A 21,814-nucleotide genomic window follows, 5' to 3' on the forward strand; every position below is an offset into this window, starting at 1 on the left:
CGTTACCAGCAAAGTAAATTCTAATGATATAATCATAGTTCTACAATGTGATAAAGGATCGTAGCAACCGCACGTTTTGAAAATATTAAAATGTAAAATTGGCTAGTTAGTTTTAAAAAGTAGAAGTTACAAAAAAACAGAATAACGCAATGAATAGGCACTTTTTAGATATAAAAAGAAGAGAAAAGAGGCATGCGTTAGCCGGGAGTCGAACCCGGGTCTATTGCTTGGAAGGCAATTATCCTGACCGTTGGACTACTAACGCAACTCTGTCTAACACAAACCACACGCTCTTCTCTCCATTTCGTTTTTAGTTCCGCCACCAAACGTTGATTCGATCGCCATGGATTTGTCGCTGTCGCCTTTATCAGGCACCACCAAACAAGCCTTGATCAGCTTCCCGGTAAAGAAAAGCAATGCGCTCTCCTCCCAAATATTCTTCTTCTTCTTCTATACCTTGTCCACAACTTTGCTCGATAATTCCTTCACTACTTTGCTTGATCGTTGCGAGCATCACCATCATCGCCACTGCCACAGCAAAAGCACCATCAATCTGCTCGCAAAGATGTGGAGAAATCCTCGTACCTTCGCCGCTCAGCTCGCTTCCTGGATGCGGTCACCCCCAGCTCCAGCTCGAGTGTAGCAGCTCCAAGCAGCACCACCAAGAGCACTTCGCTCTCCTCCTCCACACCGACACCGAGAGCTTCCGTGTCCTCCAAGTCACTGCCACGACTCTGGTGATCGACGCGACCAGCCTCAAGGCCACGTCTTGCAACGGGAGCGAGGCCACCGCGAGCTTGGGCTTGAAGCCAACGTCTCCATACTTCCTCTCCGGGAACAACGAGTTCTTCCTCACCGGTTGCAATGCCGGGGGCAACTACTCCACGGATCTCTACCCGACTGCGTCCAGGTGCCAGACCGGTTGTCCCAACTCCGGCAATCGCACCGCTAGCGCCCGCTATCCGTTTTGCACGCTTGAAGACTGCTGCGTCACCACGATTCCGGCTGGAGCTCGGAGTGTTGTTTTGACGAGCTGTGCTCCAAGGTCTTGCGGCTTCTCCAGCGTGATCTTCCCAAAGAGTTACGTGCCGAGTGACTCGAGCTATGGCGTTGAGTTGATGTGGGAGGTACCTGGGAGCACCTGCACTTCGGTCGATGATATAAATCTCTGTTCTACAAACGCTAACTGCGTAAACGCGAGCAACGTACCGGGTTACAACTGCTTGTGCAAGGATGGATTTGCTGGTGACGGATACCGCAATGGAAGTGGCTGTTTGCGTAAGTCTATCCAGATTTGACGAGGATGCATACTCAGTTCAGTTTGTTGTTTTCCTTGGTTTTAGCTGTTGATCACTGTAGCCCCGGATCGTGTGCACCAAACGCTCGCTGTATCAACGAAGGAACATCATTTCGTTGCAAGTGTTTGGCGGGGTATAAAGGAAACGGTACCTTGACTGGTGGCTGCGCGATAAAGCGATACATTATTCTTCTTCCTGGTGAGCTACTTAAAGAGAAAAGCTTGCTTCTTAAACGTGTCTTCCACGTTGATCATCAGCTATAGGCGCACCAGCTCTTCTCGTTTTTGGATTTTTCCTCTGGAAGTTCCGGCCGAAATTGTCCGCACTGCCAGGCACTAGAAACTTGAAACATCTTCAGGCCAGTTTCAAAGAAAACTCAAGGATCTTTACCTGGGCAGAGATGGAGAGAGCCACCAAGTGCTTCAGAAGCGACCTCAAGTTAGGCACTGGCAGCTTTGGCACAGTCTACAAGGGTAAACTGGACGACGGCACCACGGTGGCTATCAAGAAAGCCAACAACGGCAATGCCCCTCGCATTCAACAGTTTCTGAACGAGGTTACTATCCTCTCGAAAGTGAACCACAGAAATCTCGTCAAGATGCTGGGATGTTGCATAGAAAGAGAAGTACCTCTCTTGGTCTACGAGTTCGTGCCAAGAGGAACACTGTACGAGCATCTGCACAGACGAGGAGATACGTTATCCTGGAAAAACCGTTTAAGAATTGCGACGGAGACAGCGGAGGCTCTTACGTACCTTCACTTTGCAGCTTCTCCGCCGATATATCACCGGGACGTCAAATCCTCGAACATCTTGTTGGACGAAAAGCTCACGGCCAAAGTAGCGGACTTTGGGATTTCCAAGCTGGTACCCATAGATTCCACTCACATTTCCACAACTCTGCATGGAACACCGGGTTACATAGATCCACAGTACCAGCAAAGCTATCAGCTTACAGATAAGAGCGACGTTTACAGCTTTGGAGTAGTCATCTTGGAGGTAATAACAGGTCAGATGCCTGTAGACTTCTCTCGCTGTGCTTCAGATAAAAACCTGTCCACATTTGCAATGAGCGTCATACAAAGAGGAGCCATCAGCGAGTTGATCGACAAGAGGTTGGATGCTAGAACTCCAGAAATGCTGGAATGCGTTGCAAAAGTTGCAAACTTGGCAGCTTTGTGCTTACAGTTCGACGGAAGTAGCAGGCCGACAATGAAGTTTGTTCTTGAAGAGCTTAAAAAGGCAATGCAACCCCTTATGGAGTAAGAAGTTTCTAACAAACTTTTGCAATATTCTTTGACAACTGCAAGAGAAAACTTGAGACTCCAAGAAAATAATGTCTTTGAAAGTTTTTACCTCTACTGTTTTCAACTGCCGAAATTGAATCGAAAATCACCGCCAGAAGTTACACTCTCCCAAACAGACCGCTTCTTTTGAGATTCCTGAGCTCTTTTCTCGTTCCGGAGTTGTTCCAATGACCCGGGATGAAGCTCCTCGTACCTGGATTTGAACTTGTCGTATAAGTTAACGCGATCTTTTGTTCCTGAGACCAAATCCTGGGAATTTGGCTTGTTAAGGAAATCCAGAACATTCAGGATGTTGCTCCTAGCAAAAATGACATGTTAGCCATCAGCGACGTCGAATACACCAGAAATACCTGCTAACGTAGTTCTGCGTGATGGCGATCGAGTCTTCCAGATTTATAACAATGTGCCACCAGCCGTTTGGTATGAAAACGACTTCGCCTGCTTTGCAAACGCACTCCACCGGTTTATGCTTGCCCCGCTTTGTCTCGTGATAGAAGTTCATAAACCATTCCGTGATGGACACCGGAGTTGCTACGTCCACTCCATCCGGGCTGGGATGAACACCAGGAGGAACAGCACCCGGAGGATACAGGATCCACTTCTTGGAACCTTTGACCACTGCGTTCCAAGCCGAAGTGCTGTTAGGATCAATATGAAACGAGGAGCCAGACCTTGCAGGCCCGAGTATAAGCCACCGATAGTCGGGCCTTTCCTTCCCCAGTATCGAGAAAAGGTCCTCCCTGAAGTACACAGGAACTTCATAGTCGGCAGCCAGCTGCGGAACTTTCTCCCCGAACTTTGGATCAAACAAGTAGAGAGGTCGCTCCTCTTTCACGGACTTCGCATAGACGAAATAGTTGCTGAGCGTCATGTCAGCTGGACCAGCAGCAAAGTCTACGTCCCCACACAGATCGAGTAAATAGTCCTGGTTCCATCGTTTCAGCGCAGGCCAGTTGTTGATAGCATCGGTGAGAAGAACTGGTTTGTTCAGCCTCTCGAAATCGCGTACAAAGTCATCGACTGAAAGGTGGCTTCTGCGCTCGATGTTGTCCCTGGAAATCCACTCGTCTTTGATCTCCACACTGGCACAAAGCCAGCTCTGGAACAAGTAGTCCGAATAGAAGTCTTCCACCTAGAAGAACATTACGAGAACCTTAGAACGATGCCAAGAAAGCAGTCATTTAAAGTAGTAGTACCTTGACAGGAGAGAAATCCTCTTTCTGGCAAAGAAAAGAAACACAAACTATCAAAACTTTCTTCCAAGGACAAAGCCCCAAAGAACACCTTACCTTTGTACAAGCCGATCGAGAAGAGAAATCCTCTTCCTGAATGGAAAGAAACAAAAACTATCAAAACCTTCTTCCACGAACAAAGTTCTCAAAGAACACCTTACCTTTGTCCAAGCCGATCGAGCTGAGACGTAAGTCTTTCTCCAGCTCCCTTGGAACAAAAATCCTCCTTTCAGCTCCGCGAGGACCAGATTCCGCCACAGCGCTTCCTGGTGGCTGAAAACATAGAATGCCTTGCTCGAGACGCCCGACCGCGCCAGATCCTTGGCATCCAGCAGCGCCAAAATATCACTGACGATCTCATCGCTGAGACGCTGGAGACTCCCAAGCCCTGGATCACGAATATTTTGCTTGCCCGTGAAGAGGAGATTCCCCAGCGGCTGGACGGCGCAGTGCCTGGATGCGAATGCGAGCCCGAATTCCACACCAGGGCTCTCCACCCCGCGATCCTCCGATTCATCACTAGAATGCGGTGCTGCTACACGAACCTTGGCATCCTTCTTCTTCCTCGTCTTCTTCTTGCCGCCTCTCTTACGTTTGCCTTCCATGCGATAGGGCTCGCTAGGGCTGTTGATGGGAGAATAAAAGTCAATGAAAGTCAATGTAAAGTCAAACTGTGCTGACTTAGTAAAATTCAAATACAAGACTATGATAGCTTGCAGTGGCTACACCTCCTCCTTAATTACGTGCCAAATTTACACCACCTTTATTAGTATATAACTCAAGCAAGAGGGCTAGAATCTAGATTTCCAATCATCTATGAGATCACTCCTCTATTCTACTTGGATTGTTCTTGGCTGTGGCTTGGGGATCTTTGGCACTGTGACGGTAAGCACGCCATTCTCCACTTGGGCTTTGATCGCATCCACATTGGCGCTCTCGGGCAGGCGGAATTTCCTCAAGAAGCTCCCATAGCTGCGCTCCACGCGGTGCCACTTATCGCTCTTCTGTGTCTCGTGCTTCTTCCTGTCGCCACTGATCTGGAGAGTGCGGCCATCCTCCACGCTGATCTTCACCTCCTCCTTGCTCAGCCCCGGGAGATCGGCCTTGAAGACGTGCGCTTCGGGCGTCTCAAGCCAATCCACGCGAGTGTTAGCGACGGCGCTTGCATCCCTGGCCATCTGCTTCGACGGCTGGTTGCCACCAGCTAAGATCGATGAGAGCTCCTCAAAGGGATCCAAGATGCTGCTGCCATTCCCGCGATAGAAATGCAAAGCCATGTCTAGAACTTAGAAAAAAGATGAGATCTAATAAACTTTTGATCGATGCTGGGGCCAAGAGATTGCTCCACTTTTATACAGAGCCATGAACATTCGAGAATATTCTAGAATGGTGATATTCCAGAAGATTCTAGAGCATTTGGTTAGCCAAGATTCTATATCAATTTAAACTAACCATCTGGCAGATGTGATCAAATCGCAAGTCTGAGCTCAGCTCCTGCCAGGACTTTATTTGACAGTTTGAAGATATATCGTTCAGATAGAACAACGAGATCTCGAATGGGCAAGTCTTGGTTCCTAAATTTTCATCAAGAGCTGCAGGCTTGCTTGATCGAAGCTTGACACTCTTCCATCATACATCCCAGTGACTACTTCAATGATCATTCGAGAGGAAAAGTTCAGTGCTTCCAATAACTCGAGAATCCCGGCGCTGAATTGTTGTTTGGAGGAAAGACGTTCGAGAAGGATGGAGGCTTGCCAACCCTGTGAGTTGATCACACATCAATTCCAGCTTGTACGACAATAGTCGAGCGGAATAGTCAGGATACAACACTCGTCAGAGCGAAGAAATTTATCACCACAATACGAGTTGTGGTCCAGTACCAAGCCTGCCGAGCAAGTGCTCAAGGTGAAGATCCTGGTTTTCTTTGGAAGGGAGAGCGTGAATTCTTGGCTTTTGGGTGAGATGAGAAACTTGCCATAGACGTCGCTGCACCGCTAGACTGTATTAACTTAGCATTGACCGTGTTGACTCTCCATTTGACGAAAGAAAAGCTGGGATACTTTGTGGCCCTATAGATCAGGCGAGAATTGGGCTGTCCGATGCTGGAGGGGGATTACAAAATTGTCTGAATCCTGCTTGTTGTTTGTCCTTGTGACCATAGAGACCAGCTCTAGAACCATAAAGTGGTTAGATTTTTTAGTAATTTCACTTTAATGATCAGTTTATCCCTTTAAAATAAATCTAATAAAATAAAAGTGGTGACACTGTTCTTTCATTATTATTGGAGTTGCTTTTGGAACTTGCAACATTCAAAGAAAATAACAGAAGAAAAAATAACACTTGCTTTTATTCCCTTCCATCCCATTAACTTTTCTTTGAACTGATCTAAATTAATACAAATGAGAGCCAATAAACCTGAACATTCATTGCATATTCTTGTTGAAGAACCCTAAAAAAGTTTGATCTTTGTTTGGCATTTCAAATGGGCAGAGCGATTGATCGCGGCAATCATGACGCCGCGGAGAGGATGTGCTTGATTTTCATCAGCTCCTCAGCCACACTCCTCATCGCCGGCCTGTTCTCCCGATCAAACTCGAGGCATCGGATCGCTAGGTTTGCTACCTCTTGTATGCTCGAAATCTTGGCTCTCTCGTCTCCCAGCTCCAGGCCCTTGTCGATAATATCCTCGATCCGGCTGCTCTGGATGTAAGCGAGCGAGAATGCGGTGAGATTCTTGTCCGAGGAGTTCCGCGAGAAATCCACAGGCTTTTGCCCCGTGATGAGCTCCAGCAACACCACTCCAAAGCTGTAGACGTCGCTCTTGTCGGTAAGCTGATAGTTTTGCTGGTACTGTGGATCGATGTAGCCTGGAGTTCCATGCACGGTGGTGGAGACGTGCGTGGCTTCCAGGCTCACTAACTTCGATATCCCGAAGTCCGCTACCTTGGCAGTGAACTTCTCGTCCAGGAGGATGTTGGTGGACTTGACGTCGCGGTGGTAGATCGGCTGTGCCGCGGAGGAATGGAGATAGGAGATGGCCTCGGCGGTCTCGATGGCGATTTGCAAGCGTCTCTCCCAGCTGAGGATCGAAGATCTCCTGTGCTGTAAGTGCTCGAAGAGAGTTCCATTGGGAACGAACTCGAAGACTAAGAGTGGGACATCGGTTTCCAGGCAGCAGCCGAGGAGCTTGACGAGGTTGCGGTGATTTACCTGCGAGAGGATGGTGACTTCGTTGAGGAACTGCTGGATGCGGGGGCCTGTGGTGCTGTTGGCTTTCTTGATCGCCACTGGAGTGTCGTCGTCCAGGACTCCTTGGAAGACTGTGCCAAAGCTGCCGGTTCCCAGCATGAGCTCGGCCTTGAAGTTCTGCGTTGCTCTCGAGAGCTCGTCGAAGGAGAAGAAGGTGGCGTTCTGCTTGAACTCGAGCTGGAGGTGAGCGAGGCTTCCGAGCTTTGGAAACAAGCCCTTATTGCGGCCTAACTTTTTCGTTCTTACGACGCAGACGCAGATAGAGCCGGCTAGTATCGCAGCAGCTACGACCAGAAGAACAGGTCCACTCGTGATGTGCTGAAAGACGTCGATTTTCCTGCAGCCACTGGTAGCGTTTCCTTTGTATCCTTGTCTACACTTGCATGTAAACGAGTTTAGGTCGTTGACGCAGATTGCTCCCTCCGAGCAGGGAGAGCTCGCACAGTGATCCACTACAGCTATACAAAACAACTTAAGAATCTTGTGCTGGTGACGGATAAGAAAGGTATTCTAGATTTTTTTGCTTACCTGAGCAGCCCGTTCCATTCGAGAAGCCATTTCCTGATCCTGTGTTACAAATGCAGTTGAAAAACCCAGGTTGATGGGGTGCATCCAAGCACGTAGCATTCAGAGAGCACAGATGCGCAGAAGTGGAGCAGTTACCTGGCATGGCCCAAAGCAACTCAATCCCGTAAGTTACTACTTGGTAGCTCGGTGGAAAGATCACGCTAGAGTAGCCGCAGTCGCTAGTACCGTTGTTAGCACTGCTCTTGATGATAACGCTGCGTTTTCCAGACGGAATAGTCAGGATGCAGCACTCGAGATCTTCACAGAAAGGATTCCGGATATTCGGCTCGCGACCGGGTTGGCAGCCCGTTTCACAGTGCTGTGTACTCTCCGCATCTGCTGTGTAAGAACCCTCTACAGAACAACCTCTTGCGAAGAACTCATTGTTTGCTGACAGAGTGTATGGAGCAGTGGAGCCGACATCAAAGAACGCCTCAGCTCCGGTGCACGAGTTGCTCTTGAGCCTGGAAGTTTCGACGATCAAAGTCGTTGCTGTCGCCTCGAGGATCTCGAACTGGCCAGCGACGGTCTGGAGGAGAGGCTTGCCTGCGCTGCTGCAGTTGAGCTCAAACTCCGGAGGCCCGCATCCGCGATCGAAGCCAAACGGATAGTCGGCAGTGAAGCTCCCGCACTTCCTGGAACACAAATCCTGCGCAGCAGCGTGAAAGAGAAACAGGTACACCGCTGTGAGCGCTGCATCCATGCTCTGAGCTCACAGTGTGCGTCTCTCCAGATCTTTATCGTTTACAAAACAAAACAAGGGTGGTCGGCTTGCTCGATGCTTCGTTCTATTTTATTGTCCCTTGGAGCACCGGCCACGTATAGCGAACAGTGCTCCAATGGCCGTTAGGGCACTTGTCACTCCTGGGCTCGTCCGAGCCGTCGCGTTTTCTAGCGGGAGGGGGAGTCTCGGCCTCTCCGCTGATCGCCCAAAAAGAAGAAGAAGCTGTTCTTCGTCGTGTGTGAAAATTATTGCTATGGCGTCTCCGAAAAAGGTACTGTTTCTTGTGTGTGTGTGTGTGTGTGTTCTTTGCATTATCTGTGTTCGCTTTGTCTCAGGTGCTTGTGCCGGTTGCGGATGGGACGGAGGAAATGGAGGCCGTGATTGTCATCGACGTTCTCCGGCGAGGTGGAGCTCATGTCACTGTGGCCTCTGTCGGACAGGAACCCAAAGTTACGGCGTCGAGAGGCGTGAAGCTGGTTGCGGACGCGATCGTATCGGAATGCGGGGACGAAAAGTACGATCTTGTTGTTCTTCCTGTACGTTGAACGTTGTTTTCGTTGCTCCTCGTTCCCAAAAGCTGATTTTTTTTTTGTTGGTTTCAGGGTGGGATGCCTGGAGCTGAACACTTGCGTGATTCTAAAGCTCTCGAGGACATAACTCGAGGTCAAGCTCAGGAACAACGAGCTTATGCTGCCATCTGTGCGGCGCCGGCTGTGGCGCTCGAGTCGTGGGGCCTTCTCAATGGCTTGAAGGTAACGAGTCTATCTAGCGAGAGCTTTTACCAGTTTTACGAGTTTTTCTAACGTTTCTCTGCTCAGGCAACATGCTACCCAAGTTTCGTGAGCAAGCTCTCGGATCCATCCTCGGCAGAGTCCAGAGTTGTGAAAGATGGGCTCGTTGTCACAAGCCGAGGTCCAGGTACTGCAATGGAGTTTGCTCTCACTTTAGTTGAACAGCTATATGGCAAGGAAAAAACACAGGAAGTTTCAAAGGGATTGGTGGGTGGTGGCAAAGTCTGTCTCGCACGTTTTTTTTCTGAGCTTCCAAAGTTTTGTTTTGGTCAGATTTTGCTCGAGGGAAAGCCGACGAAATTAGAGTTCAATCAAACAGCTTGGGCAGCTAAAGTACCGTCAAAGCCTCAGGTACTTTTCTTGTGATCCTCATCGACGGTTTCTTTGATCCGTTCTTCAGGTTCTTGTGCCGATAGCAAACGGCTCTGAAGAGATGGAAGCCGTGATAATCATCGACGTTCTAAGACGTGCTGGTATGGGCGTTGTGGTGGCCTCGGTGGAGGAGACGTTACAGATTGTTGCATCGAGAAAAGTGAAGATCGAGGCGGATAATCTCATCGGCGAAGTTTCATCCGCTCACTTCGACGCGATCTTCTTGCCAGTAAGCATCTTTGGTTTGCCTGACCGGATGAGAAAACTTTGATTCTCTTCTCCAGGGTGGAATGCCTGGGGCAGAGCACTTGAGGGACAGCAAAGAGCTCCAATCCATACTCGCGAGACAGGCCAAAGACAGCCGAGTTTACGGAGCCATCTGTGCCTCTCCAGCAGTTGTTTTGGAAGCAAACAAGATACTCGCTGTGAGTTTCTCGCAAAACTCTTGACTTTGCTTTTGTGTTCCTTGAGCTGGTTTCCTGGCAGGGAAAGAAAGCCACCGCGTTTCCAGCGTTCCAGAGCAAGCTCTCGGACCAGAGCGCGGTGGAAGCGAGAGTGGTGATCGATGGATTGGTTGCGACGAGCCAGGGGCCGGGCACGGCCATGGAGTTTGCGCTCGCCATAGTGGATAAATTCTCCGGCAAAGACAGCGCTGTCAAGACCGCCGAGGCAATGCTTTTTAGTTACTAGAAGAACAAAGGTGGGGATAACTAGAAAAGAATAATTATAACTATTATATATAATTATAAAAAAGTATACGTCAATACGTCACTACAAAGCAAAGTTTAATTAATATACAAATTTATGTATTGCAATATATTCAAGCATATATTTAATTCCCTTATAATTCTTCCCCAGCCGTCGGATCTCAAAAAGGCGCGGACACCGACGGCCACGATCATAAAGTTCTTGATGATATGGCACAATGTTGCGAGTGGGCTCAGGAAGTATATGCTCGGCGTGCTGGCGTATATTGTCACGACGGACACCCCCTACCTCGTCTGGAATTTATATCACCCTGAGTTGCCTGAGGTCTCAAAACCAGTGCTGCACGTCAACATGAGCGAGGCTGAGGATGAAATCCTTGAGCTCATGGAACCACAGTTCATGTTACTCTATGCTGCGGGATGATCCATAGTTACCATCGAACTTCCGAACGTTGCATACGTACGTGTTACGAACGGCGTTACGAACGGCAAATTTTCATCCGGACCAACCGAACGTGAAAAACCCTAAAGAAAGTGGAAAGAAATCTTTAAAACTTGAAACTTGAACAAAGAAATTCACTCCAAACCAAACACAAAACAAAAGAAACACACCTGGACTAACATATTGATGGGAAAGTTTATCACTCTTCCCTGTCCATAAAAGTACTAAAATGTTCCTAGCCGGTTCTTTCCTCTTGCCTCCTCTAATGGATGATAAACCTAGCTTAATGGTAAGCTTAATTTAAATTCATGGAAAGATTCGGAATCTTTAAAAGAGTTCGTTTTGACCCTCGTGGAAGAAGTTCGGGGAGCCGCGGATATGCAAACTTCTCAGGTTCAGCAGCGCCAAGACGATTTGGGACAGGTTGGGCAAGCAGGTACAGTGTGGAGGCAGTGGTCTTCGAAGGGAGATCCCGCGCGTTCGCTAGTATTTTGGACAACACCCACAAGCTGAAGAAAGAAGATCTAGAAAGGCTGGCGTACATTGGGAAGGAAGCCAATGATCAAGCCCGCTATAGTTTGTGGCTTGTGTCATCCGAGGGGCGAGGGTTAGACATGCTGGACGAGCACTCAGATTTTTTGACCAGGATGCATCAATTTACCACCTGTTTCCGAGGAGAAGCTTGTGGAAATGGTGAAAAGCGGGGGCCATCCCCGTGCGACAGACTTGGCTGAGCGTTTCGTGTATTTGTCTCGAGTCTTGGGAGCTTGAGGACGCTAGTGGAGAGAGCAATCAAGAGGAATCAGAGGCGCGGCTGCTGCGATACAAGATCGACTCGTGCGGTCGAGACCACCAGTGGACAAGGAGAAGGTGAGTTTGTGGAAAAAAAATTTTAATTCTGTTCCAGGAATTCTTGAAGCTGTTACTGGCAAGTGGGGAAAAGGGAGTTCAAAAAAGACAGGTGACATCGCCCATAAACTGGACTTACTGTCGAGATCTTGTATATTTCTGGGTCGCGGCCGCAGAAGCCTCTGCCGCCAACGATGCTGCAATGCTGCTGCCATTGCCACCATCGATATGGAAGTGGCTGCCAGTGATAGGGAAATGGTTGCTCTCAGGGAAATGGCTGCTTTTATGAAGAAGCGTACTACGGAAGCTTATGAGAAAGCAAAGGTCAAGGTAAAGGCTGCGGTTGCAGCTAAAGATGCCGCCGTTGTTGCCCGAGACGCTGCCGCCAGAGGTCAAGATGCTGCAGCTACCGTTGTATTTAAGAATGAACTCGCAGTTTCTGATGCACTATCGAGATACTTTGCTGCCAAATAAGGAAATGGCTGTTCAATATATTGCCCAACTTAAGAAACATCGGATTGAATATATTAACTTATTGTGGTTTTGATCCATGGTTCTTCGGTTTTTGATCGATGGTCTTTGGTTTTGATCGTCCAACTGAGGAACCAGCTGATCCAGTTTGAGTTGCTGCTCACGACCGCGACGTTCGTGGTTGCAATGGAGTTCGCACTCGCCATCGTGGATAAATTCTCCGGCAAAGACCGAGGCAATGCTTTTTAGTTGCTAAAAGAATTATTAAGTTATATTAACAGAAAAGAATAATTAGATTTTTTCACTACTCATTGATTTGAGTGCTTTGTATTAATAATTATAAGCAGACTATAATATTCAAAATATGCTTTATTCCCTTATAATTCGTACAGCTATACTACAACCTTAGATTGCGAGATTTATTAAAGTCAAGCATGGGCAGCTCCGCTGGGTCACATACTACTTCCAAAAATCACATGAATCAACCGGCTGGCATGACAAACAACAAAAAGAAGACGAAACCTCGTGAAACAAGAACGATGGCCGCCAAGAATTATCTCGTGTTGCTGGTGCTGCTTCTCACGGATCTCGTTCGATCCAGCGATTCTTTTGAGCGTCACCGGCTGCTGGAGAATGGGCTGGGAAGAACACCGCCAATGGGGTCTCTCTTCTTTCTCTCGAGTTCCTGGTTTTTTATTGCTGCTGAGGTAGAGTTTTGCCAGATGGAATAGCTGGAATTACTTCCACTGTGGAATCAACGAGGAGATCATTCGAGCAACCAGTAGCAAAGAACTTTACCTCGTAGAATTCATAGTATCAGTTTGATCGATCTTCTTCTTCTTTTTTTCTATACAGCTGATGCGATTGTGTCTACTGGCCTCAGAGATGTTGGCTACGAGTATGTAAACATTGGTAAGGTCCTGCAAAGAGCCACGAACGAGTTAACAAAATTGATATCTAGATGATTGCTGGGCGGAGCTTTCACGAGACAATGAGGTAAAAATCTCTACAGCTAAAACTCTCGCTAGTAACTTTGCTTCTCAATGCAGGGAAACCTTCAAGCACGGAACTCCACATTCCCGTCAGGAATCAAAGCCTTGGCTGACTACGTGCATTCTAAAAACCTCAAGTTTGGGATTTACTCGGACGCTGGGTAAGACTTTGGAAAGTAAAAAACGAGCTTACCAGATTATATCAACTTGATTCTTTAGATACTTGACGTGCCAGGAACAGCCAGGATCTTTGAATCACGAAGATCAAGACGCCAAAACTTTTGCTGCATGGGTACGTAGATCCTGCGTGACAAAAACTTCGCGTTAGTTTTGTGCTGCGCAGGGAGTGGATTACTTGAAGTATGACAATTGTCACACCGATGGAAGCTCACCGAGAATCCGGTAATAAAAAATCGCTCGGCTAGAATGAATCCTTTCGTTTCTTTGATGGACAGATACCCCATAATGCGCGACGCTCTTAGTGCGGCAGGCCGGCCGATTTTCTTCTCAATGTGTGAATGGTAAGAAACTGCGAAGAGAAAAAAAAAATTGTAAGCGAGAGATGGCTGAGTTCTTCCATTTTTTTGGTTGACAGGGGTCAGGAAGATCCAGCAACATGGGCATCGAGCGTCGGAAATAGCTGGAGAACAACCGGGGATATAGAGAACAAATGGGAATCGTAAGGCCAAAAGAAGGATTTTATACTCAAAGGAACGATCACTCCGCCAAACAAACAATGCAGGATGATTTCTATCGCGGACAAGAACAATGCGTGGGCCGAGCACGCCGCTCCGGGAGGATGGAATGGTAAGGAACACACACGATAATCCATGAATGCATTTGATTTCTTACCTCGATTGGAGGGCCTCATCCTCGATCGACCAGATCCGGACATGCTGGAGATCGGCAATGGCGGCATGAGCTTCCAGGAATCGCGCACGCACTTCAGCTTGTGGGCGCTCATGAAAGTAAGGGCAAATGGAAAAAAGAGAGGGAAAAGAAGAATCTGACCTAAACGAACAGGCACCGTTGATTATTGGTTGCGACGTACGGAACACTGTGGCCCAGGACCTGGCCATTCTCATGAACAAAGAGGTGATCCAAATCAACCAAGGTGAGGCCCAAATCCCTCTCTCTTGCCCGTACATTTTCTCTCTACGTCTTTGTATAGATGCGCTAGGGGTTCAAGGAAGAAAGGTGGCGGGAGATGGAGAACAAGAGGTAAATTTGAGTGGATGTGATTGAGGAGAAGAAAATGCACAAGTTTTGATTCAGGTGTGGGGAGGCCCGCTCTCAAACGGGAGATTTGCGCTCTTGATGCTCAATCGAGGCAGTGATCCAGCTGATATCACAGCCGAATTTGCTGCGCTTGGCATTCCTAGTAACGTTTCAGTGATGATCCGCGATGTTTGGAAGGTACGTAACATCTTCTATATTAACTTTGGAGGATTTCTAATATTGGTGTGAATTTCTTAGCATCAAGATCTTCCAGGCACGGGCACGTATAATTCCAGTATTACATCCAGAGTTGAATCGCACGATGTAGCCATGTACATACTTACTCCTGTGTAGTCACTAACTATATTTTCACGAAGATTATTTGGAACAATTATTAAATTTTAACCATGCCGTGCATGGCACCCTTTTAGTAACATATAAACTGTCAAGAGATTTCAAAGCTAAGAAAGAATTATTTAATTCTTGGAAGTTGGCATGACGTTCATTCGGTCCCTTTCTCCACCAAAGACTAGATGTGGACTGAAAGAATAGAATTTAGCCAGTGCTTTCCAGCGGGTGTTTCATTTGTTCTCATCCTTCTTCCAGGAATCCTTTCCTCTCTTGCGCTTGGCTTGCTTTCGTGCTTCTCTTCGAAAGTGCAATGCTTATAAGATTTCCAGCTCTGCTAAGTTTGCTCCTCCAATTTCGATTCTCGTTTGGATTGACCCCATTCCCAGACGCGGCATTTACGAAGGCTATAAACTACACTCAAGAGAAAGCTGGAGATGCTGTAGGCATCACTCTTCTTCAAGACGCCAGGCAATCTGGAGCAGGTCTCTCTCTCGCACTTTTCCTTTCTCGATCAAACAAAGTTCCATGAATTCTCTTGCAGTTTGCTTGGATGGGAGCGCCCCAGCATATCATTTGAGGCCTGGTTTTGGCTCTGGTGCGAAGAACTGGCATATACGTTTGGAAGTGAGTCAATCTTGTGTATTTAATACTGTATAGTTGGAATTGGAGGAATGTGAATGACAGGGTGGAGGCTGGTGTGAAAGCTCATCCGCTTGTGCCACTCGAGCCAAGACAAGTCATGGAAGCTCCAAGCTCATGTCCAATCAAATATTATTTAATGGTATTCTTAGCAACAAGTATTCTGTCAATCCAGGTATGTTAGTGATATTAATTTATGAATCACCTAATTATTATTATGTTGTTTGCTGTAAAAGATTTCTACAACTGGAACCATGTATATGTGCGTTATTGTGATGGAGGATCTTTCAGTGCCGATGTTGCTGTTCCAGTAAGGCACTGGTCTGGACAAGTTAAGATAATTATTTTTCTTAAGCTGGGGTTCATATACTTCTTTAGTTTCTCTTCAGGCTCTATATTTTCGAGGACTCAGAATTTTTAGAGCTGTTGTGAAGCACCTGCAAACCAAGGGACTGAGCACTGCTAAACAGGTTGCTAATTGATAATCTAGCTGATTTTTATGCTGGTTAATAGGCACTTTTAAGTGGGTGCTCTGCTGGAGGACTTGGAGTTGTTCATCGTTGTAACGAGTTCAAATATCTTCTACCTAATGCCAACGTTAAATGTTTGAGTGATGCTGGTTACTTTGTGAATGGGTAATTTCCTCTTTAAATTTGTATTTTAACTCACCCACTTGAGTTGTCAGCCAAAGCATCCGAGGAAACTTTGCCATGTACAACTATTACAAAGGAGTGGTGAATTTACAGGTTTCTGAGGAATTTCTTAATAATTTTGTTTTATTTTCTTAATATGCCATAAGACAGAAATTGCAAAACACCCTGGCTAGAGCTTGTACCTCGGCAAAAGATCCAGTGCAGGTTTTAATTCATAATTTTTTTCTTAATCTGAGTGTTAGTATTTTTCTTCCTAGTGTTTCTTTCCACAACAAGCACAGGGCTACATAAGACAGCCCACGTTTTTTGTTAATGCAGCATATGATAATTGGCAGGTAATTCTCTTTTAATTTCAAACTTTTTTTCAACGAATTTCTACAGCTTGAAAATGTAAAAGAGATTTCCTGGAGACAATACAGCCCTTGCATGAGATTTGCTTCTTGTTTCCATGCAAAAACTTTGCAAGGTAGAAAGCTCTATAATTATTTCATGAACTTATTTTATTACAACATATCTTGAACTTTCAAGCATTCCGACAAAATCTACTGAATGGTCTCTTCTATGCTCAATCTAGAGCAGGCTGGGGAACCTTTATCGATTCTTGCTTTAGCCATTGTCAACTTGAGGTAGACATCAAATGGACAAGACCAAGAATACATGGAAAGGTTTATAGTTTTTTTCCAGATAAAGTCTAAATTATGTGATTAATATTTTTTTTCTTTGCTCTACAGTCATTAGCAAAAGCTGTAGGAGATTGGTATTTTGGAAGATCTCAGTCAACTCACTATATAGATTGTGGATTTCCAACTTGCAATCCTACTTGCGTTAAGTACCCTCTAATGTCAACTTCCACATAGATTTTGAGTGTGGAACATTTATTGTAATCTCCCACATAGTTTTCGAGTGTGAAATTTACAAACTAAAGTCACAAATACAAATTGCTTAGTGATGGAACATTCATTAGTGTAAGTTTTGGAGGGAAAAGAACGTTTGAATAAATCCCGGAAGTTCCACGTGGGCTCCACGCCAGCGGTAACCTTGAGCAAGCTCATAGAACCCTAGAGTGTGAGTAGGAGCAACGGTAGGCACCATAGCAAGGCTCCTGGTCCAGGAGCATAGCAACTTGGCGTGGGAGTATGCGCTGGAGGGATCTTGCGACACCTCGATTATCTTCTATGATGGAGCAATCGCAGATTAACGAGTAAGTGGCCTTGTCCCTCGGTATGAGCCCTGGATTTCGATAGATCTGCCTCTAGCTCGCCGTGGGATGCTTGAGTGATGCTTGGCGGAGCTGCATTGTGGAGGATTTCTTTGTTTTTGATGTGATTGGCTGCTTAAACATTTTGATGCCTAGAGAATGTAATATAGCAGCTGCATTGGCACAGATCCCTTTGTTTTCCTTGGCTCAAGTTTGGATTTTTGGTCTCTCTAGAGCTAAAGAGTTCTGTGCTTGTTGAGTAGAAACTTTTTAGATAATTTCTTTTTCTAAGCCCATAGTGTTTTTCTGCTCTTCGTTGGCATCGTTGGTTGCTCCAAGAATGATACTTCTTGGAGGTAAACATTATTTTCTGCATGATAATCTTTTGGATAATTTCTGAAACAATCAAGTTGGTTAAGCCAAAGTTCTCCAAAGTACCCAACATAATCTTTTGGGCAGAATTGACCAAAAGTGACGGACCTATAAGTTCTGGTGGTAGTTTATTGGCATTCTTCTTGTCCAAAAGGAAATTCATTTGTGAATTTGATTTGTAATGCACCGCTGGTGGTCTAGAAATAGTACTCCACCACGGGTAGTGCATTGCTTCAGATATTTTGATCATTCCTGCTTGCTTTTACCGTCCCCCTCATCTTCTTCATCTTTCTTTGCAGCCTGATCCCGAAGAGCCTCAATCACTTTCTCTAGAGCCCCTCTCGAGTTCCCCCTGTTCTGGATCAACACCTCCGCGATATCAGCAGGAGTGATCTCAACCTTGGCGATCAGCTCCTCGATCTCTCCAAACTCCTTCTCAAACTCGCCCTTCTGCGAGATCTCAAGGTGAGTCCACGCCAGCACCTTGAACGCCTCAAATCCACAGTAGCCCATCAAAATGTGAAGGTCCATCCTGCCCGACCGCAGTAGTGCGGGATCCAGATCTTCCTTGTGATTTGTCGTAAAGATGATGATCCTCTCGCTCCCGCTACAAGACCACAGCCCATCGATGAAATTCAGTAGCCCCGAGAGTGTGACCCTGCTGCTCTCTTCATCTTTCTTCTTGGCTTCCTTCCCTGGCAACGCTCCATCTTTCTCCTTGGACTCTTCACTGGTTTCTTCCTCTGGGGCTGGCTTTCCCCTTTTCTTGAGCTCCAGCGAGCAGTCAATGTCCTCGATCACGATGATCGCCTTGTTGGAAATCCCCATGAGCAGCTTCCTCAAGTCGGCATTGCTCTTCACCTCCGTTAGCTCCATGTCATAGACATCGTACTGCGTGTAGTTTGCTATGGCAGCGATGAGTGACGACTTCCCAGTCCCCGGAGGCCCGTATAAGAGATACCCGCGCTTCCAAGCCCTCCCAACTCTCTCAAAGAAATCCTTACCAGCCATGAAGGAATCCAGGTCCTGGACGATCTTGTTCTTGAGCTCGGGATCCAGCGCCAGGCTCGAGAACGTCGAGGCATGCTTGAAAGGCACCGATCTCCACGGCTTGTTCCTGTAACCCCAGTCGTCCGAGCTTCCTATGTTGGTGTAGAGCTGCCGGTCTTGGTTCTGGTGCTTCAAGCTCTCTCCGAGCTTGATCACTTCCCTCATGTACTCGGGCAAGAGTGTATACTTGTGCCTCCTGTGAACTTGGACAACGTACTCTCGGCGTGTTCCTCCACTGCGATCAAAATAGCTGAAGCCTCTGCCGTTGGAGGGCTCGGTGACGTTGAAGACCCAGGAGAATGTGACGCCTTTGAACTTGTCCTCCACTCGCTCGCCCCTGGCGAGGTTGCAATTCGGCTTGCTGGCGTTCTTCACTCGCGTGAACTGGATCCTGTTTGCCGAGCTCTTGGTGTTGGTGTCGGTGAGGTGAGCAACGTAGAGGTCGACCAGGTCGTAGATCTCGTTGGTGTTGTTGCGGACGTACTCTGGGATTGAGAGCTCTGTCTCCCACCATAGCCAAGTTACAAACCTCTTGAGCTTGAGCTCCAGAAGGAACCAGACGTGGCGTGGAACTATCTGGTTGAGGATCATGATGAAGCCCATGAGCGAACCGAGATGGGAGAAATACCCCCCTGCCATTGCCATCTTGCTCGTTTGCTGCTGGTGTTGCGAGAATGGGAGAACACTGACCTTGCTGCGTCACTCTTATTGTCGTGTAGATGAAGCCACAACGAAGCCAGCTCCCGCGTATTTTCTTGTAGAGAAATCTTCGTCAATCTCGTGAGTCATGCTCACGATGCGGCAGTCAGCGATAACTTTAACAATGGAATAAACTTCTACATGTCACCTGTCCCTTTCAAGATGCTGAGGCTGCACACTAAATGAACAGCCTAAGTGATGGTCGCAGGGAAGTTCCCGAGCTCGTTCCAAAGTGAAAAGATTCCAGGGGAAAAAAAATGTGCTTTGAAAATTTTGGTCTGCTTGACTTTCATTGTTTAGTTCTTGTTCTATGAGAAGAGGACATACCTGAAGATCGATGGACTCCTCTCGCTTGTAGTTGAAAAGAGCTTGAGAGGCTTGAGCGACCAAGCTTGCGATAGCAAACACATCAGTAGATGCGCAACAGCGTTCTCAATAGAAAGTCAATAGAAAGTTAAGAAAAAACCCCCAATCTTCTAGTGCGTGGTGAATCGTCCAAGACTTCCCGAGTTGCCGGATTGGCTGCTGCTACAATTCAGGTATGGTATCAATTTTTTCTTTCTGATTCTTTGTCTAAATGAGGCTGCTGATGATGCGAAGATGATGGTTTCGAGCTGCTCCATCGTCAGATTGCAGAGAATAATCACAATCTACAACTGGCGGTTGTTGTTGCGATTTCTGTATAGTGTTGTTCTCTCTTGGAATCAAATTGGTGATCAAAATGCTCGCACTAAACATGTTGAGGACACTAGTCGTGCTCCATGCCGGCTTTGCACCACAACATACTGTCGATATGTTGTTTTTAGTTCAAATTCAAAGTGCCATTGCAACAACTAGGTTGAAGCTGATGAACCAAGTACGTGGATTCTGGTTCGGACTGCTGCGTCCGGCCCGGTGCTTTCCCGGAGAGGGCTGTTTCCCGTGGTCGTCCTAGGCTCTCCTCGGCCGGGGATGCTGATTCAAGCAAGATTTCCAAGATTGATCATGAGCTCGAACTGGCTGCAGTGGCACTTGAGGTACAATGTCTGTTCTTTTCTCAAATTATTCTTTGAGTAAATATGCTCTCAAACATCAGGATGGCTTCTTGAATGATGAATAAAGCATATGGTGAATATATGATATAGTGTAGAAAAGTAGTAAAAAGTACCAAGCCACCTGGGAGAGAATTTTGTAGAAGGTGCAAAATCCTAAAATCCTGGAGCATCACAAACTGTCCAGTGGGAAAAGGTCATCCCATCAGAATTGATCACGCTGTCCCTTGTACTTGCACATGGTGGCAAAAAGGTGATTGGTTGCTACACAGCGTTGCTCATTGAGTTTGAGAAGATCCCATGCCCAAGCTTAAAGCTGACTTAGCTTAGCTGTTCAACTGCGGGTAGTAACTACTACTCTTCATATGATGCACCTCTAAGAGCTGGAGGAGCCATTGTGTGACTTGCCCAAGGAAAGTGTAACCATGATTTGAAATGAGGATTGTAGGGACTCTGAAATGGTATATAATGTATTTGTAAATGAAATGTGCCATGAAAATCTAGTCAGCATGCTGAAAGATGGTCTAGTATTTATAAGTTAAAGGACTTGTAGAAGATTTGCAAAGAATTGAGGAATCTCATCAACATAAAAGAAACTAAGCCTGGGTAGGGTATAAGCTATGTTATATAGTAATTCTTTTGAGTTGAACCAACAGACTTCACAATGTAATACAAAATAAGCATTACATTTATTTGATCTAGAAATGATGGAGAAGCAAATGCATGTTAGCATTTTGTGGCTAATGTGTATAAATCAATGCAATTATAGTAATTATATAGTAAGGTGTTGTTATTTGTTGTTGTTTTTTTGTTACTACTAGTGTTCTTTACTATCTCAAAATGTAGGCCAGGTACCAGGAGCTAGCAGAAGAAATGGACCTTGTCAAGCAGCTGGATGGCGAGAAGCAGGTGTTCAAAGAGGTTCCAGGAGGCCTTGTCTCTCCTTGGGCTGGCCTCAAAGCCATTCATGGCAATTGACTTTTCTGGAGAAGACAACTATTCTGACGATCCGGAGGTTTGGAGACCGCCTGCTAGAGATGTTCAAGAACAATATGGAAGCCGGAGCCCGACCAAGGCAGGGCAAATGGTGGCATGAAAGTCCATGCAAGAGGGAGACAATCGATCTTCTTCGTGGGCTCGGAAGGGTGGAGACAACAGCAAGCTGCTGGCTCTTGGGCAGTCCGTTGGGAAGATAAAGGCACAGCTGGTCGAGCAGTGCTGTGCCACATGGGAGCTTTGAGCTGATTTGGATGCAGCGGCACTTCCTCCAGGGGGACTCCCCGCGAGGTGTTGATGTTGAACCAGCCATGCGCCGCAGACAGTGGAAACTCGCTACGAGGTCGCTTGAAGGCAGGGAGCTGTGGATCTACAAGCGAAAGCAGCGAGAGGGGCTGAGGAGAAAGAGGAGGACGGAGGACGGACGTCTATTTATCCCTTGGTGCTACCATCCCTCTCTTGAATCTACTGCTGCTTGAGCTGCTGCTGATTCACAAGCCCCACAAAAGAAATCCTTTTTTATTTTTGTTGCAACAGGTCACAACCAACACGGAGGAAATTCAAGAGCTAAGATGCTCACGTCATCTTACTTTTTTTTTTGTCTGGGC

At 46.7% G+C, this 21,814-nt stretch overlaps 8 protein-coding genes, 1 long non-coding RNA gene and 1 other non-coding gene across 10 annotated transcripts; 4 read left to right on the top strand and 6 right to left on the bottom strand.

Annotated features, from left to right (window-relative positions):
* Positions 1–142: 142 nt before the first annotated feature.
* LOC112342226 lies at positions 143–1,308 on the bottom strand. Its single transcript, XR_002990885.1, has 3 exons — positions 1,210–1,308; positions 586–1,141; positions 143–528 (listed from the first exon to the last, which is right to left on the bottom strand). It is a non-coding gene; the product is annotated as an uncharacterized LOC112342226 (long non-coding RNA).
* On the bottom strand, positions 194–265 carry TRNAG-UCC. The gene has a single exon. It is a non-coding gene; the product is annotated as a tRNA-Gly (tRNA).
* LOC9643299 (wall-associated receptor kinase-like 14) lies at positions 1,283–2,588 on the top strand. The gene is made up of 2 exons (XM_002962642.2): positions 1,283–1,496; positions 1,556–2,588. Exons 1-2 carry the CDS (start codon positions 1,304–1,306, stop codon positions 2,560–2,562), a joined length of 1,200 nt encoding a protein of 399 aa, XP_002962688.2. The 5' UTR covers positions 1,283–1,303; the 3' UTR covers positions 2,563–2,588.
* Positions 2,456–4,462, bottom strand: LOC9661585 (F-box protein At5g06550). The gene is made up of 6 exons (XM_024663638.1): positions 3,997–4,462; positions 3,893–3,928; positions 3,800–3,823; positions 2,954–3,735; positions 2,653–2,901; positions 2,456–2,599 (listed from the first exon to the last, which is right to left on the bottom strand). Exons 1-5 carry the CDS (start codon positions 4,438–4,440, stop codon positions 2,664–2,666), a joined length of 1,524 nt encoding a protein of 507 aa, XP_024519406.1. The 5' UTR covers positions 4,441–4,462; the 3' UTR covers positions 2,456–2,599; positions 2,653–2,663.
* Positions 4,463–4,632: 170 nt separating this feature from the next.
* LOC112342223 (18.0 kDa class I heat shock protein-like) lies at positions 4,633–5,156 on the bottom strand. Its single transcript, XM_024663694.1, has one exon. It carries the CDS (start codon positions 5,110–5,112, stop codon positions 4,666–4,668), a length of 447 nt encoding a protein of 148 aa, XP_024519462.1. The 5' UTR covers positions 5,113–5,156; the 3' UTR covers positions 4,633–4,665.
* A 1,143-nt stretch (positions 5,157–6,299) lies between these two features.
* LOC9643300 (wall-associated receptor kinase-like 20) lies at positions 6,300–7,216 on the bottom strand. Its single transcript, XM_002963044.2, has one exon. The coding sequence runs from the start codon at positions 7,181–7,183 to the stop codon at positions 6,344–6,346; it is 840 nt and encodes a 279-aa protein (XP_002963090.2). The 5' UTR covers positions 7,184–7,216; the 3' UTR covers positions 6,300–6,343.
* A 1,221-nt stretch (positions 7,217–8,437) lies between these two features.
* Positions 8,438–10,321, top strand: LOC9643301 (protein DJ-1 homolog A). Its single transcript, XM_024663655.1, has 8 exons — positions 8,438–8,646; positions 8,711–8,911; positions 8,978–9,127; positions 9,194–9,373; positions 9,440–9,517; positions 9,567–9,767; positions 9,823–9,963; positions 10,025–10,321. Exons 1-8 carry the CDS (start codon positions 8,491–8,493, stop codon positions 10,226–10,228), a joined length of 1,311 nt encoding a protein of 436 aa, XP_024519423.1. The 5' UTR covers positions 8,438–8,490; the 3' UTR covers positions 10,229–10,321.
* Positions 10,322–12,408: 2,087 nt separating this feature from the next.
* Positions 12,409–14,651, top strand: LOC9661586 (alpha-galactosidase). Its single transcript, XM_024663658.1, has 15 exons — positions 12,409–12,668; positions 12,730–12,788; positions 12,863–12,919; positions 12,969–13,003; positions 13,057–13,160; positions 13,219–13,291; positions 13,343–13,401; positions 13,455–13,520; positions 13,595–13,678; positions 13,742–13,806; positions 13,885–13,967; positions 14,023–14,113; positions 14,171–14,220; positions 14,275–14,415; positions 14,476–14,651. The coding sequence occupies exons 1-15, from the start codon at positions 12,442–12,444 to the stop codon at positions 14,569–14,571; spliced, it is 1,290 nt and encodes a 429-aa protein (XP_024519426.1). The 5' UTR covers positions 12,409–12,441; the 3' UTR covers positions 14,572–14,651.
* Positions 14,652–14,785: 134 nt separating this feature from the next.
* LOC9661587 (pectin acetylesterase 7) lies at positions 14,786–16,814 on the top strand. Its single transcript, XM_024663665.1, has 12 exons — positions 14,786–15,050; positions 15,110–15,192; positions 15,253–15,382; positions 15,444–15,538; positions 15,597–15,677; positions 15,721–15,842; positions 15,893–15,953; positions 16,011–16,064; positions 16,118–16,195; positions 16,242–16,326; positions 16,389–16,525; positions 16,592–16,814. The coding sequence occupies exons 1-12, from the start codon at positions 14,879–14,881 to the stop codon at positions 16,715–16,717; spliced, it is 1,224 nt and encodes a 407-aa protein (XP_024519433.1). The 5' UTR covers positions 14,786–14,878; the 3' UTR covers positions 16,718–16,814.
* A 721-nt stretch (positions 16,815–17,535) lies between these two features.
* On the bottom strand, positions 17,536–19,310 carry LOC112342203 (AAA-ATPase At4g30250-like). The gene has a single exon (XM_024663647.1). It carries the CDS (start codon positions 19,123–19,125, stop codon positions 17,677–17,679), a length of 1,449 nt encoding a protein of 482 aa, XP_024519415.1. The 5' UTR covers positions 19,126–19,310; the 3' UTR covers positions 17,536–17,676.
* Between the last annotated feature and the right edge of the window lie 2,504 nt (positions 19,311–21,814).

The sequence above is a fragment of the Selaginella moellendorffii genome, unplaced genomic scaffold (assembly GCF_000143415.4).
Source record: "Selaginella moellendorffii unplaced genomic scaffold, v1.0 SELMOscaffold_2, whole genome shotgun sequence".
NCBI classification, from domain to species: Eukaryota; Viridiplantae; Streptophyta; class Lycopodiopsida; order Selaginellales; family Selaginellaceae; genus Selaginella; species Selaginella moellendorffii.

What these genes read in the sequence shown, in the direction of transcription:
- LOC9643299 (XM_002962642.2), top strand. Translation starts at nt 1,304, where the DNA reads ATGCATACTCAGTTCAGTTTGTTGTTTTCCTTGGTTTTAGCTGTTGAT. An exon ending in ATACATTATTCTTCTTCCTG is followed by an intron (nt 1,497 to 1,555) that starts GTGAGCTACTTA and finishes GTTGATCATCAG; the next exon opens with CTATAGGCGCACCAGCTCTT.
- LOC9643300 (XM_002963044.2), bottom strand. Translation starts at nt 7,183, where the DNA reads ATGCTGGGAACCGGCAGCTTTGGCACAGTCTTCCAAGGAGTCCTGGAC.
- LOC9661586 (XM_024663658.1), top strand. Translation starts at nt 12,442, where the DNA reads ATGGGCAGCTCCGCTGGGTCACATACTACTTCCAAAAATCACATGAAT. An exon ending in GGAAGCTCACCGAGAATCCG is followed by an intron (nt 13,402 to 13,454) that starts GTAATAAAAAAT and finishes TTTGATGGACAG; the next exon opens with ATACCCCATAATGCGCGACG. An exon ending in CGCTCCGGGAGGATGGAATG is followed by an intron (nt 13,807 to 13,884) that starts GTAAGGAACACA and finishes TCGATCGACCAG; the next exon opens with ATCCGGACATGCTGGAGATC.
- LOC9661587 (XM_024663665.1), top strand. Translation starts at nt 14,879, where the DNA reads ATGCTTATAAGATTTCCAGCTCTGCTAAGTTTGCTCCTCCAATTTCGA. An exon ending in CAAGTATTCTGTCAATCCAG is followed by an intron (nt 15,383 to 15,443) that starts GTATGTTAGTGA and finishes TTGCTGTAAAAG; the next exon opens with ATTTCTACAACTGGAACCAT. An exon ending in GACCAAGAATACATGGAAAG is followed by an intron (nt 16,526 to 16,591) that starts GTTTATAGTTTT and finishes TTTGCTCTACAG; the next exon opens with TCATTAGCAAAAGCTGTAGG.
- LOC9661585 (XM_024663638.1), bottom strand. Translation starts at nt 4,440, where the DNA reads ATGGAAGGCAAACGTAAGAGAGGCGGCAAGAAGAAGACGAGGAAGAAG. An exon ending in CTCGATCGGCTTGGACAAAG is followed by an intron (nt 3,929 to 3,996) that starts GTAAGGTGTTCT and finishes CTTTCCATTCAG; the next exon opens with GAAGAGGATTTCTCTTCTCG. An exon ending in AGGATTTCTCTCCTGTCAAG is followed by an intron (nt 3,736 to 3,799) that starts GTACTACTACTT and finishes ATGTTCTTCTAG; the next exon opens with GTGGAAGACTTCTATTCGGA.
- LOC112342223 (XM_024663694.1), bottom strand. Translation starts at nt 5,112, where the DNA reads ATGGCTTTGCATTTCTATCGCGGGAATGGCAGCAGCATCTTGGATCCC.
- LOC9643301 (XM_024663655.1), top strand. Translation starts at nt 8,491, where the DNA reads ATGGCCGTTAGGGCACTTGTCACTCCTGGGCTCGTCCGAGCCGTCGCG. An exon ending in TCGACGCGATCTTCTTGCCA is followed by an intron (nt 9,768 to 9,822) that starts GTAAGCATCTTT and finishes TCTCTTCTCCAG; the next exon opens with GGTGGAATGCCTGGGGCAGA. An exon ending in AAGCAAACAAGATACTCGCT is followed by an intron (nt 9,964 to 10,024) that starts GTGAGTTTCTCG and finishes GTTTCCTGGCAG; the next exon opens with GGAAAGAAAGCCACCGCGTT.
- LOC112342203 (XM_024663647.1), bottom strand. Translation starts at nt 19,125, where the DNA reads ATGGCAATGGCAGGGGGGTATTTCTCCCATCTCGGTTCGCTCATGGGC.